The sequence below is a fragment of the Sitodiplosis mosellana genome, unplaced genomic scaffold (genome assembly GCF_009176505.1).
Source record: "Sitodiplosis mosellana isolate CC-2019 unplaced genomic scaffold, AAFC_SMos_1.0 Smas_scaffold_11, whole genome shotgun sequence".
Taxonomy (NCBI): Eukaryota; Metazoa; Arthropoda; class Insecta; order Diptera; family Cecidomyiidae; genus Sitodiplosis; species Sitodiplosis mosellana.
In genome coordinates, this window is record NW_022595253.1 from 208,255 (window position 1) to 223,872 (window position 15,618).

At 38.1% G+C, this 15,618-nt stretch overlaps 1 protein-coding gene across 12 annotated transcripts in view; it reads left to right on the forward strand.

The window, feature by feature from the left end:
• Nucleotides 1–15,618, forward strand: part of LOC129567351 (probable serine/threonine-protein kinase DDB_G0282963) — a 44,022-nt gene that overhangs the window by 1,494 nt on the left and 26,910 nt on the right. For 3 of the 12 annotated variants that reach the window (XM_055444155.1, XM_055444161.1, XM_055444166.1), the window contains exons 1-5: nucleotides 2,677–2,924; nucleotides 11,393–11,861; nucleotides 12,483–12,654; nucleotides 12,772–13,676; nucleotides 13,827–15,075. In XM_055444155.1, coding sequence (XP_055300130.1) covers nucleotides 11,612–11,861; nucleotides 12,483–12,654; nucleotides 12,772–13,676; nucleotides 13,827–15,075 — 2,576 coding nt within the window. In that variant the 5' untranslated portion in view covers nucleotides 2,677–2,924; nucleotides 11,393–11,611. Of the gene's footprint in view, nucleotides 1–2,676; nucleotides 2,982–5,381; nucleotides 6,108–11,392; nucleotides 11,862–12,482; nucleotides 12,655–12,771; nucleotides 13,677–13,826; nucleotides 15,076–15,618 lie in introns of those variants that run through there. The other 9 variants (XM_055444157.1, XM_055444165.1, XM_055444167.1 and 6 more) reach the window with 5 other exon arrangements.

Here is a 15,618-nt window from a genome sequence, read left to right on the forward strand (position 1 = left end):
TCTCTCTCTCTCTCTCTCTCTCTCTCTCTCTCTCTCTCTCTCTCTCTGTCTCTCTCTATCCCTGCTTCTTCGGTTACCTCCGTGAGTGTGCGCGCAACTACAATATAATTATACGCTTAGAGAAACGAATAAAGAAAAGGCACCATCGAACGAAATAAAACTAGAATATCTTGATAAAAATAAAACTCATTGTTTCTTGAATTGTTTCTCGTTTCTTTCTGCATTTGATTTTTCGGTTTGGCGTTGTTTTGTGTTTTTTTGGTGCTATTTGTTACTTAATCTTTGAAACAATGGAACCCGTTCGTTCCGCTGGTATGCGCCTTTTGAGAGAGAGAGAGAGAAAATTGGAAGAAATCACTTGTTTGGTCTGTACGCACGCTGTAATGTGTGTGTGTGTGTGTATATGTTTCTTCGGCTCTTCATATACACTTGCACATATCCCAAGAACTCCACAACACACACACAGAGAGAGACTGACTGAGCTATTTTCGATTCGATCATGCAGTTTTATGCACCACATACGGTGGTAGTGCATCATTTAATTGTGCTGTTATTAATCAAATTAACGGTAAAACACAATTTGTGATCTACATTTTGCCCGCATTGCCACCGCCGTCATCGTCGTCGTCGTGTGAACGTGATCATGTGTGCTGGATGATACACTATGTTTTATATGCTCGCTTCAATGCGTAGCATTTATCTCTTACAAACAAATGTTCGTATTTGTAAGCAAGATGGGAGCGAGAGAAAGATATTTTATTGTGGCTCAAGAAAGAAAGCATTTGAATGAATCGGCTGGAAATATCAAACAAATTGCTACTTTTATTGTTGTTGTTATTCACGCTCTCGCTCTATTGTATTGCTGTTACAGCATCACAGCCCAGTTTATTCCATACTACTACTTATTTCTCCTTCTGTGACCCGTTTCACCGAGCACAGCAGTGTGATTCAGAATCAGAATTCTCTTAATCGACTCAGCATCGAGCTTGAGCATGTCTAAACCACTCACTCACTCACTCACTGAATCCGTCTCAACAGATCATTCTCTCGCAATCAAACGTAAAAAGAGCACAATTCACAGCACACTTGAATAAATTTGTGATGAGAGATCGCGTCATAAAAACAGCACAACCGAATATATCATCGTTAAAACAATAAAATAACAACAACAACAGCAAAACGATACAGCTGCGAAAAAAGAAAGAATCAGTGATTTTGAGTGAATGGCAAAGAAAAAGAAATATTTGTTGTTCGTGCACAAGATATACATTCACCGAAAGAATACGAAATTTGAGCAACGCGACACGAAAAATGCCATAAAAATAAAAGAAAAGAATCAAGATTTCGACGAATGAACAGAAGGAGTGAAAAAAAAAATCCAAATCAACTTATAAAAATATGGAACGTGCAATCTGATGTTAGGATTATCTTCATACAAATTCAGCGCACATACAACTCATTTGTCCCTCTCTCTTTCTCGCGATTTATATAAATATGCAAGTGTGTGTATATGCCTTTTTGTAAAATACAAACGAAGTGATTTTAAATAATCACGGTGCGCACATGACACACTGTCAATGAAAGAGATCTCTTTGTGTACGCGAATTTTGTTTTTGTTCAATGGCTTCAACTGTATCTATGAAAAGACTTAAACTGAAAATCAATTAGGTTTTGTCTTCTATATTTATTTTCTTTCTTTTTGTCTTGTTGTTTACTATACACATTCGGGTGAGAATTATGAGCTGATACGTTTTTGTTTTTGTTAATGGCTTAAGCAAGTCTCCTGTCATAAATTCATACACCGACAGAAACAAAAAAAATGCGCGTCGTCATATCGTTTGTCTTGCTTCTTTAGCCTCAATGCAAACGCGACGACGATCGTTTTTCGATTGTTTTGTGTCTGTTTTGCATTTACCGCCGATGTTTTCGCCGTTATGAATCGGTGCCAGCGTATCTTTGTATACTCGTTTTTAGCACTACATGAAATGTAGAGCTACTAATCTGCGTTTTTTTTTCTAATACTTTTTCGAGCCATGAACAGAATTAGAGTGGCTTTCAATTTTATGCTCATATTTTGTATTCAATTCAAACTAGTGGCAGTAACGACAAACAAGTGCATAGTATCTCGAAACGCTAATCAAATTTTTATTATCAAATGTTGTTTAAAATTTACATTACTTTTTCCTTCTTTTGTATAGTATTCTCCGAGTCTTGAGCATAATGAAAGTTAATTTAGATTCTATGGTCATATTATTTATTTAATTTAAAACAGTGGTAGTATCTTTCAAAATAGAAATCAAACCAAGATCTTGCAATTCATTTTTGAGATAACTGAGAAAATCTTTTTTCTGTATCAACTTTGTTGCAAATATATATCCTTCGTATTATGTTTTTAATCCATAATATTATTAAAAGGGACGCCTTTTAATGATATATTACTGCAAAGTTACTTAGATGAAATATATTTCATGTAGTGCGCAAAAAAAGTAGTTTGTTGTGAAGCAACAAAGTAGAATAAATAACTGAAATCTCAAGAACGCAGAGCGGAGCGATGCGAAGCTCTGCGGTCTTGTTTTTCCCTTTATTATTTGCCTCAGTGAGATTTGCCGTTGACTGTCCAACTGTATTTGCGAGAGAGAGAGAGCACGAGCTTACACGTTCGCATTTATGTGTGATTTTTGTTGAGCATTGAATCGTCGAGTTGATTTTAAACGAATCGGACGTACGTCTTTTTTTCCGCTACGTTTTTCTGCAGCGCGCTGTTGTTGTTTTTTTTTATTGCGTTTTTAGTACACAGTCCCGGTGAAACATTATCTAAGCCGGCTAATTCGTCTCTATATTCAGGCCATTTGGATTGCTGTGCGCCTATATATACATTTTGATTGGATGTTGCCTCTGGTCGTGTCATGACATTTGCAACTCTGGTAAGCGGTTTACAGAACGGTACATAAACTGCGTTTTAACTCGTTATGTTCGTGCTGGTGAGTGTGTGTTTGTGAGTGCTTGTTGTGAAAAACTAACAAAAACAAGGTTATAGGCTGAAAAGCGTTGATCAAGTGTTTATTGAGGAAATTTCGCGGCTCATTTAATCGATTTTAACGATCCGATGCTAATTATACATTCACTTCTTTTCGAAAAACAAAATCTACCTGACCAACGAAGAGGAACACATCAGAAAAGAAGATTACATTGATTACATCCAAACACACATACACACAAAATTGGATCAACTGTACGAGCCAAAAGAACGTACTTATGAAAGACAAAAACAACACATCTCAAGTCAAATCGTGAAAAAAACAGTGGATTTTGATTGGTCTGTGAAAATTTTAATAACTAAATTCACAGTTGTTGTTCCGATCTTTATTTATAAGTTCGATGACTCACCTCTTATTTGTTGTTGTTGTTTCATGATCGTTGCGCAAATCATTGGCGTCAAATGACATTTTTTGCGCCCTATAAAACGGTGTAAAAACTGAATAAAATAACTTGGCGAGAAATTGTGGCCAGAATTTTTTTTTTATCTAATCTGAGTTGTCAACCGATGCCTGCTATTACCATAATTAGGCTATAGGCCATTGCATATAGAGAAGTCGTTCGGAGTAAAAGATCAAATGAGTTTGGCGAAATAGATTAAGGGACATTGATTCCAATGAAAAATGGCCAATAAACAAATTGGGTCATTTGCAAGCTCATCAACACATCGCAATCCCATAAACAATCGATCGTTTCGCGTGAATTTCCGTTGAGCAATCGAATGTGCATATGTGTTAAAAGAAATATTCTTCTAATAAACAACAATCTATAATCAATAAATGACGAATAAATGAAGGCAATGGGCAACGAAAACTGTAAACATGGCACAATTGTCGCCTTACATCGGCTCATTTTTGTCGGTACATTGATAACACACAACTGTACAAAATGGGAAATTAGTGTCGCTCACTCTCTCACTTGCCGTATCGTTCTCCATCGAATCAGTTGGGCACTGCGTGAATTTCATCGCACAGCCGCATTTTAATTGATTTTTATGTTTATTTTTAACTGAGAAAAAAAGAAGAAAGAACCCAAAATGTTTACAGTAAAGTGCAAAGCGGATTAAGTGAGCATAAATAATCGGCGAATGATTCATTCGTGGAATTTAATGACAAGCATTTCATATGCTGATTCCTGCCACAATCTCTCTCTCTCTCTCTCTACGTAAACGGGGAAAACGGCAGTCGCAATCACAACAACTCCAGCTAATAAAAGTGTTAAAAGCATTCGGAACTGTAAAAAATGCGCGTCAAATTGCCTTGGCAAAATAAATCGCTACTTGCTCTCCGAGCTCTCAAAGGCGAACGAAACTTATTCCGAGATAAACGGCAATTCGGTGAAGCAATGAATAAATGCCTGCTCAGGCATTTCCATTGTCTTTCTTTTGTGCTAACGCTACTGTTGTTGCTGCTGCCGAGCGCTTTTTTTTTCTTTGCTCTAACTCGAAATATTGTCAGTTTTAGCACAATTAGATTTAGCAACCGAGCGTATTGCACGTGAAATAAGCACAAAAATAAGTGACTTTGTCTTGGCTGACGAAACACCATACCCTCGACTGCATTTGCCAACTGACAAAAAACAATCTGCTGCTGCTGCAGCCTGAATAAAGATCAAAATAAACAGAAAACTGCATTCAAACCGCAGATTATTATGAAATTCAGATCGTTCGGCAGCCTCGATTTTCTACCTTTTTTTTCTCTTTTTCTTTTAAATAAAAGTTACATGGATTAAACAAAATTGGTGTTGCGAATTTCATAAGCAATGGAACATAAAACGCCATTTTCATGGGTGTGTTCTGTTCACCCAAAGGAACATGACAAATTTTTGCGATCGCTATCGCTGAACGACGAAAAAAAACTCCATTAAATTTCATGGATAATTGCTTGAGCGATACGTATATGTACAATGTAATGGTAATATACGTGTTCAAGCGAAGCAAAAACCCCTTGAAAATATTGCAGTGCACTCGCATCACTGAGCTTCTTACATTTGCATTTTTCTCTCTGCTTTTTTTCTCGTTTGATTCTCGCATGTGTGTGTCTCTGGATGATTATTTGATTCTTTCTCAAAGAACATCTTGAGTTTGAGCTTCAATTCGATTCACAGCGACAGAACAATCATAATGAAGGTATGTTCTCTCCTACGCTCGTTGACGGCTCTCATCATCGACATTCACACAGTGCACTCAATCGTCCGTGTACAAGTCAAGATGCACACAATCACGCTCTCACTAATAAGCCAACGCTCGTGTGTGTGTGTGTGTGTGTGTGTTGTGATTATACACACAGCATTATTTTTTTCGTCTTCTTCTTCTTCTCCTGTTGTTGTTGCTGTTTCTGTTCGTTGTTGTTTCGTTCATGTTTTCTGTGTTCCATCTTCATTTCTTTTGCCTCTCCATTGGCTGCTTCAACTGTGTGTATGCTCATGTTGGTTGTGTCGGCTCGTACAGCTCAAAGTCAGATAGGTTTATAGTTGGCTCATGTAGTGGCTTTTCAGTGTTTGCTATGTTCGGTCGTTATTTACAACACACGCGTTTACTTTTTGCATTTTTACGTCCAGATTCAATTAAGCATCAGCTCAGTTTGTTTCGGTGTCCCGGTGCTTTGAATTTATAAAACCAATAAATTTTCATGGGTTTGAACAAGGTAGACGAAAGAGAAAAAAAAAGAAAACAAAAATAGTCTAATCATTGTCAGTGAATAGAGAGAAATCGTCGTGTAGTTCGTGGAATTCCAGTGTGTCGTGCGAGTGAGTGGTGGTGTTTGTCGTGAATGTTTTGTTTTCATGTTGTATAAGCGATTGTTGCCTGAATTTTTCGTCCGCATACGCAAAACCCATTCACACAAAGTGCTTCGAAGAACCCAATTCCGCGTTCAGTGCACTCCTGCAGTAATAACGTAATATAGCCAAGCGAAGAGTTGAATTATTATCTTCTACTAAGTAAGAGCCTGAGCGACACACAAGAACTGAAACCGAAACAGAGAGACATCGAGTGAAAAACGAACGATCCATCGTCGTGTTCTCAACAAGAATTCACCTATTTTATTATCGCTGTGACTCTCTGAGAACAGGTTTGAAAGTTTTTCCATACATTGAGCCATACTCTCTTACACACACCGCGCCGCGTGTACACTTCAAACCTCCCATTACACGTATCAACTAATAAATTGAACGTGACGCGCTAACGAAAAAAAAAAATTGTACAGAATCGGTGCATTGCAACTTGTTGAATGCAAATGGAAATCGAAGATAGCGCGCGCGTTGATTGCATGTGTACGAAATAAATTGCCGTGCATGTAATGGTTTCCAGATTCCATTCGATCGAGTATCCAAGAGAGAGAAAAAACGTTACAGCAGCATCAGCAGCATATCAATGCAAATGGAATGATTATGATGCGAAAAAATATTTGTGCAGAATACGAATTGAAGTTTGTGTGTTGAGAGGGAAGCTAAACGAAACAACAACAAAAAAAGAGGCTGTTTTTCGTGTGCGAATGGCGACCAATAAAGAAGATGAGCCATGAAAAAAATGCAAAAATATTGCATTTTTTTCTCTGTGTACGCTCGCAATTGTGTGTTCTAAAGAAATGCTTGGTAGACTTAGTTAATAGTCTTCACTTCTCTGGTACTGCTGCTGCTGCTGCTGCTGCTGCTGCGTCAGTTGGCATTTTCTGCATTCGACTTTGTGGCATTGTTCATTGTTCGGTGCTTGAGTTTCTTTTTCGCTGGAAACGCACTTGAAACTGTCTTTGGCGTTTCTTCAAATTATATGTCAAGTTGCGTGATGCTTATTACAAAGCGATCAAATAATAATGAAGGGTATTAACATTTTGCGTCATCGCTGCTGCCCACCTTTATCAAAGGTGTAGATAGCAGCGAAACGCATACAAATCAAACAGAAAAAATGGTTAAAAAGAAACGAAAAAGCGAAGCAAAACTGCCAACGCGATGGAAGAAAAACTTGGTACGCAAAAGTACGCAGCAAAATTTTGTTGGTTGATTTAAAAAAAAAAAGAGGAAACAGAAAAAAAAACTGCATGGCATCATCGCACTCTTGCGTACACACTTTGTAAGTTGATTACGACTATTTTCGTAGCAAGCGATGCATCAAGCCCCTAAAAGCGTTTTTCTTTCGTTCAAAAAGAGGAAACGAAGACAGAACAAACGAAACCAAATGAAACGTTATATCGATGGCAAAAGTCACACACAGACATAGAGCCAAAGTGAGTGAGTGAGTGAGAGAGAGAGAGAGAGAGCGGCGCGGGCAAACTAGCGAAATACTATGTGAAAATCGGTTTCAATTTTACTCAAGAGATGCATGAACCAGTGAAACGAGACTCGCACGGTTCAAAGGCATGCTTGTGCTCCCCAAGTTTTCCCATTGAGCATTCGGCCAAATCGTTTATAAGCGCACATGGAAATGATAATCATGAGCATTATACGTATGTGAAATGTTAGCTAGCTGCCGTGATTGCTGTTGCCGTCTACATTTCATGAGTCTTGCCCGTCTCCCGTTTCTTCCGTACATTGTACTTCGTTAGCATTTTTGCACAGAGGCTAGAAAATATCAGATATCGTCGCCGTTGCTGCCATACCTCATGGCTTATGCAGTGTATAAAATGTTATATTTTATATTTTATATTTTTCGCTTGTTTGTTTTTGCAACTGAATTCCTCAAATTGAACACTTTTCTCGGTGTTCACATGCTAAATTGGCCCTGCCACTTGATTCAGTCACACGTTCCAGTCTCTCCAGGTGACATCAAGCCAAGTCACAAACACACACACACACACACACAATCACAACCACATTCTGTGCTCTGCATTCGAATATTGATGATTATTACGTACGTTTCGTTCTTGTTATTTCGCGTTCATTTCGTGTTCTTTTCATGGCTCGGAATTCATGTGGTGTTTGTCCTAATTTCGACACAGCGATTTAAATGCTGCGGCTCAAGTTGAACCGAGTTGAGCTTGGTGTTTGTTCCAAATACATACATAGCCTTTTTTCCCTTCATTACATCAATTTGCATTTGGAGCGTGTTTTTCGGTGTGTTATTATTGTAGTCGTCATGTTTCCGTTATTTGATTTTTGATATGGACATGTTTGCCTACTTAGTTTTTGGTTTGACGTTTTTTTTTCTAAGAATTTTCAAACATTTCATTTTCATAACTTCAGGAAAAAAAAATCTAACCGTACCTGTTTTGACTCCATAGAAAAATGAATTTTAATCATCTAACATCGGTGTGCGTTTCGAATTGAATCAATGACCATTTCGAATCTCTCTATTTTTCATTTAGTTTTCGAAGAAAATTTCGGTACTTTTACGATGGTGTGTGGCCTAAACACTAAATCATAACAAAGAATGCCTATTTATAGTGGCGCAATATATAAGAATCGCTCTGAAAATAGAAATGCAAAGTGGCTTCAGCTAAACAATTGTTGAATGGGGTTTGTCAGCGCGCAAAACAATGACTTTATTTTCTATCTTGATTTCACAATTTCTATTTCGCTAAACCTCAAATCTCTCTCTGCCTCTCTCTCCAATGCTGTTTCCATTACACAAAACGCAATTAAAAGCTAAGCAGAACGCATAATCACATACGAAATCATCATTTCATTTTACGCGGTATCATCACACCATTTACGGTATGCTGGTATGAAGTGAAAGACACCGAAAAATACAGCAATTCGGTCAGGTCCATTGTTGTTGGCTTTTAATCCCACGGCAGAGCGGCATCAACAGCCACCACACACACACACACACACACACACACACACACACACACAGGTCACACACATTTGCATTGAGTCGTCGCACAATTGACGCAAAATTCCATTCACACAAACGAATTCACTCCGGATAAATCATCACTTTTCGGCCATAAATATGTTTTTGCGAGAGTAAAATTGAATTGCTGCCGAGGTTCAATGTTCGTGTCGACACATTACAAATAAAATGCCAAATGTTACCTCTTCGAAGGTATTCACATAAATTCGAAATGTTTTTATTTTGGCGAATGAATTGAAGAAAAAAGCAACAAAACATATGTGGCTGTTTTTTCTCTCTCTGTGTCGATTCGAGTAAAAGTCATTGGCCCGATGAGCAGCATGTTTCGATGCATATATGGCGATAAAACCATTTTCAATTCGATCTTTTGTGTGATCAATTATTTGGATGAATAAAAAACATGGAATAATCAAATAACCGATCGATTACTATGAAAAAAAAGCACAACTTTTCAATGTGAATGAGTCGAAAACTGTTCTCTCGCGACTCATCAAAGCAAACAAACACATATGAACAAAATAACGATTTAGCCTCTGGGTCGCAATTTCGAGAACGATTGTTGTCTTTCTTTTGAAATGGAAAGAAGAAGAAATTCTGTTTTTTTGGGAAGAAACGAAGCGAGCTAAATTGATAAAGGCCTCTCTCTCAACAGCTGTTGATTACACTTTTAATCATTTGCATATGTGTCGATGCCATTAAATGAAATCCGGTCGAAATGCCACTGGAAAAAAAAAAACAAAACGAATTTTTAGATTTTCTCTTTTCATTAACGTGTGGATCTCGACTGTTTCTACCATAATGGCTTGGCTTAGCTTGGCTTCTGTTTCCATTCTCTGCCAGATTGTGACCGGGAGATTTTCTATTTCACTGGTATAATCGTTAAAAATTTATAATTCATTTAGCAAATGGTGGCTTTATTTTAATGTCGATGGGTCGACCTATAAACGAGCGAATGAACAAAATGGAAAACACGGCGTGGAAAGAAAAAAAAAGAACGTGAATGGCAAATAAAATTCCAAACATACAATTATATCGTTTCGATGCGTGTTTTTTTTTCGGCGGATTTGAATAGAAAGTGCGAAAGAGATCGACGATGATGATGTTGACGTCAACGACAACGACATTTCCATGCGAGAACGAATTTTATTACCGTAATATGCAATTGAAATGAAGTAAAATAAAATGAAACATTTTTATTTTTCTTCCAATCTGCATTCGCAATAAGCGTGAGGTGAAATGAACAATGAATGGATTTGGTTTGTGCATTTGCACCGAATGATAGGTGTATGTGAGTGTACAAAAATGAAATATTTGAGATCGGAATTTGAGATTATGCATTTATGCTTTGCGATTTATATTTTTCCCGTCGTCGTCGTCGTCATCATCGTCGTCGTCGTTGTTGACTGGGCTCGTTCAAGATATGGGGTTCAACAGCAAGTTACAACAAAAAGTCAAACGCAGACAACGGTGTGAAGAGAATGCACTAATTTTAATGTTTTTTTTTCTTCACTTGCTTGGCTTTGCTTGGCTTTACGCTTACAATTTAGGGCTTTCGAATTGGTATTTCTTCAAATCAGTTGTGAGTTCGTTTCATCGCTTGATTACTTGCGAACAACTGTGGAGGCGGCATTTAGTAAAGGTTTTATGCATCTCTTCTCACCGATATCTCGCTCATTCGTTTACTTGCTCGCTCTGCCCGAAAAAAAGAGCCGTTGCGTCGAAATGAAAAACACATTTTAAACACCAAAATGAGTGAGCTATTTCTTTTAATTACTACTAAAGGCATCATTTGAGACAATGAATGGAGCAACACTTATACAATGGGAACATAAATCGTTATAACTTATGTATCTCCTTTTTAAGATCAAACTCATAACGAAACATAAGCCATGTATAGTATATAGAAGAAGTGAAGAGAAGAGATACAAAAACTTTCTCACTTTTGCCAATCGAACAATTATAGCAGACGGAGAGCGCGCGCGTAGAAAGGCTCAACATAAATTATGAAATTTCGGGCGAGAGAGCGAGAGAGAGAGAGAGAAAGAAGAATTCCCGCCGTTTAAAGTGAATGGACTGTAATGAAGTAACCGAAGTCAAATTCGTAAATTACTTTGATTATATTGTTATCAACGTGCAGCGCATGTGCATGCGGCCGAATGGAAAATGGCAAAAATATTCAAATAATTGCTACAAATCGAGAAACGAGTGCGCACTCGGACGCGCACACATTGCAAAAATGCCAAAACTTTTAAACAACGAACGCACCATTAAATTAAATTAAATTGGTCGAATGTGATTATGGTAATGTAACGGAAATGCAGTTGGTATTCCGTTGATTTGTTTGATTTTGGTGTGGAGCGTAAATTAAAACAAAACGAAAAAAAAAAACCATTTCAAATATGGTGCATTGAAACACATCGCAAACGATACCGTTGAATCGATCGGCCTGAACAAAGACGGCAAACTAAAACAATGAAATTGAACAAAAAAAAAACAAACACTGAATTAGTTTAAATGTTTATTTATATCTATGGTTATTACAATTTATTTTGCATTTAATTTTAGGTTAAATGGTACACGATCCGACTGATTATTATATCATAAGCGAACGCATCAAAAAGCAATGAAAAAGTCGAAATAGCTTTTGTGAAAAAAAGGAAGCGATCCGTGCAGCAAACATATATGTAAGCCTCAACGGAAAATACGAAAAGCCGAATAAAAAATCGCCCGAAACGAACAAAAATCCAAATCGAAAACAATATACGAAACGAAACATACGAACGAATGGATAATTTAGATATAAGTGATTCATTGTCTTCATCATTTCCGTGGTTGCCATACGGAGCATCACAGTTTGACTATCAGAATGGCGAACTGGGCTATTTCTCACAGCGCAGTGCCATGCTCGAGCCCATCATCGAAGAAACTTCCGACGATGATGATGTAAGCTGCGGTCATGTGTGGACACACAATGATAACCAATGGAGTTCAGAGTCCGATGCTGGTTCAGTGATTCGTGTCGAACTCATTCAAGGTAACGACTAAACTATTCCTTATTCACGACATACACAAAAAAAAGAACAAATTCGATAGACTCTCAATCGTTTGTATTCAGAAATACAAAACATTCGCTTGAATCTGTTCAGATTCATTTTCCATTTCAGTAAATCGAAAGTGAACGAAAAAAAAACGCATCCACTCAATCGAAAGAAATGTAAAATAGTGGCAATCATGTATTATTTGCTGTGAGCCACCTCGCCTTTGGCAAATATCATGCAATTTCCATTTAGACTATCCCATTATTAGATTGCATTTCAAAATCCATTGGAAAATAGTACTCACATGTCTGTTTTTTTTCTGTTTGCAGCAAATGAATAGCTTATAAATTTGATTGCCACTTGTGTGCGTTTTTTTCTTCTTCTTTTGTGTGCGTTTTTTTTAACGTTAAAAATGCTAATCGAGTTTACATTGCATTTGTTTCATGCACTGCACACGTCCATTGAGACGTGTGTGTGTGCAATTTTGCACACTATTCTCTCTCTCTCTCTCTCTCTCTCTCTCTCTCTTACTCGCTCTGTCTGTTCATGCTGATAATGATGGGCAATTTCATGTATACCATATCTATATTGTTTGTAATGTTCGTGCACAATTTCAGAAGCCGATACCATCTCTTTAAACTCGGAAAGGGATTTTGCCTGTCCACCAAAGCGTCGAAAGCAAGACGAAAACGATGAAAACGTAGTACTGCGAAAGTCTACATTTAGTGATGACTACAAATACCGAATCGATCTCCTCGAACCATCAAATGCCGATGCATTCACAAAACGGTAACGAAACAAAAACACAAACATACCATCGATTTTCTACAATAGAAGAAAATAGATGTGCATTGTCTCTTTTGCCACTGTCAGAATTCCTTTAAATGGAACATTTTTTTCTTTCAGATTTTGTATAGACCCTCTGAATTTCGATCGATTCTCTGATCCAGACAGTTTATCGTTTAACTCATTAAGTCGTTCATCGTCTCTCATCCAGTTCGAATCGCTGGAGCGTCAAATTCAAACAAATGGTGATACATTTGGCGGTTCATCACCATTTCTCAACCATTTGGCCGCGAGTCAAGAGACAAACAATAAAGCCAACGTCGAATTCATTGCCGCTGCAACAACGAAACCCAATGAAAATACCAACGATACAAGCGCATCGCGCAATTACTATGACATTGAGAAGATCGATTTTAATTCGGCACTATTTTTAAACTGTCAGGAACAGACAAGTTCATCGGAGTCGAGCTACTCGACCGACAACAGCATTTACTATTCGGATAATCAAACCGATGTCGAACCGATTGCAAAGGAACAGTTGCAACGCACGACACACAATGCAAAAATGGCATTTCGAAGTAAGAATTCGGTTGAGAATCTCAGCGAAGATAGTGGCTATGGTGAATTCCCATCGATAAAATGCCGATCGAAGAGCATTCCGAATCTAAATCAAGATCAATTGATCGAAGAAGATGTGAATTTGGATAATCACCGTAGTCTAAATAATATAAGTAACCGCACTTCAGCGACGAAGACGAAGAAAACGACGACGTCGTCGTCAGCCAGAGAAAACGGTTGCATCGCACCAGCAGATAGTTCAAAAATAAACACGACACATGCCGAAAAAGTGTTCGGTGCGTCCAAAAATAGCGATCGTGTGCGCAATGATTGGAGTGAGCATGTTTTGTCAGCGCCAACAAACACAAATGGCGTCAGTAGTAAAAAATCTGCTTCGTCTACATCGTTGCAGAACACACAATCAGCCAGTTTGCCAGATATTTCAGCTCATTTTGCTGACGATTACGGTAATTAAATCACTTTTTTTTCATTCGTACTCCACGCAATACAATGTCCTTTCGAATCGAATGAACTTTAAACCAGGAAATTCTATCCCAATCCAATTGAGTTAGTCGACTAATTTTTCCGTCTTTTTTTTCCTGATTCTCATTTTACAGATACCAACGAAACGATTTTCTTCTGCGACACCACGAATCCCAATCGAAAATCCAAACGAAATACTGTGTGCGGTGATTTGTTGAGTGAACCAGCCTCGTTGCTACAGAAAGATTCATTTAGTGTGGCAAGTGTACCGAATAATTTGAATATCTGCTCATCGCCGTCATCGTCGTCGCAATGTTTGAGCAATGGTGATTTTGGTGTGGCGTCACGCGAAGAATGCTGGACATCAAAGAACTCACGAAAACACTTTAAAAATAATCATTGGCAAGAGCCAAAGTTAACCACAACAAATGCTAACGACAGCATCGCTAGTCGCAATTTCGATTTGGCACAAGCATTTGGCGGTATCGACTATCACTGTAGCACAATCTCACCGTCCGCATCCGTTCAGCAAACATTTCAACAGCAAAAGATCATTAACTCAAGCTACAGTAATTTAACGCTTTTAGACTATTCCGGAAGTACGTACAGTATACGTAATCAATTGCGTGCGATGGCAGAAAGTCAAAAACGAAATAGCACATCAAGTAATCGCAGTAGCAACGGCAGCACAGGCAGCACTGAATTCAGCAAGTGCAATTTTTTGTTGGATGAAATTTCGGCGCATTTCGATAAAAGCCTCTCGATTTTGAATGACAAAGGCAGCTTTGAGGATGAAACGGACAATGTTTCGCATGCATTTTCAGAGGTGAAAGAGACCGTTCCGCGTGAATTGAAACCTCCTCAGCCACCGCCACGACGACAAACTAAAAAAGCCGTTTCGAAAAGTGAACGTGAATCCAAAACTGATTCCGCTCTATTGGAACAGTCTTCGAATTACACTTTCGATCGTGATCCAACAAATTTGAAAACATGTTACGCAGAGAGTTTGGAACGATGCAATGTGGAATTCCAGTCATCGAACAGCATTAATTTGTTGGAAGACAACAGCACACCAATTCAATTCAGCCCAGTGAAACATTCAACGCCCGCCAAACGAGAAATGGTCGCCAGTACACCGAACCTAATCCAGCATCGAACCGATCGTGTCGATACAAGTGAAGAGTGTTTACATTCATCAAGTGCCTATAATTCCTTAAATCCCTTGCCACAATCCGATGCACCGCAGACGAAAGGCATCTTATCGGCTGGCTCACGAAACTCATTGGGCAAAGGTGTCAGCTTTTATCCCTACGTCTCACAAATCAGTTGGCATGAACAATCATCGGTTGAAGACGCAGCCGAACCAAGTGATAGTGAAATCAGGTAAAATAGTCAGAAATGCTGGCTTAACATTCGTAAAAAGAAAAAAAGAAGTTAAAATTCCTTTTTAAAACCGTTTAAGATACTGAATGAAGTTTGTTGTTCGTTGTTCAGACTGAAAGAGATCTTAAAAAAGGCACCGACACGACGCTATAAAAAAAGAACATATTTGTACACCAACGGTGAACTTCCTGCATTTTTTCCGTCTCCCTCTCTTCTTCGCCTTTAATATGTTCGAATGATTTAATGTGAATTTTGGTTGCAGGTAGATTGTAGAGAGACCGACTAGCAAACATCAAATTCCGATTGTACCAAACGAAAAATGTTGACTTTATACAGTCTACTTGTGTGTTTCGATTACTTCATTCGTACAACGCAAAAAAAAACATACGTATGATGTCAGCCTCGATTTAAAGAATGTGAGATTCATTTGAATGTTTTGCTAGATACACCCATTCTCCTATTTGCAGAGAATGTGAAACTTTGTTCAAATGCGTTTTAATTTAAAGTCAATAGATGTAGTAGCCGCGTGTGTTTGTGTGCATA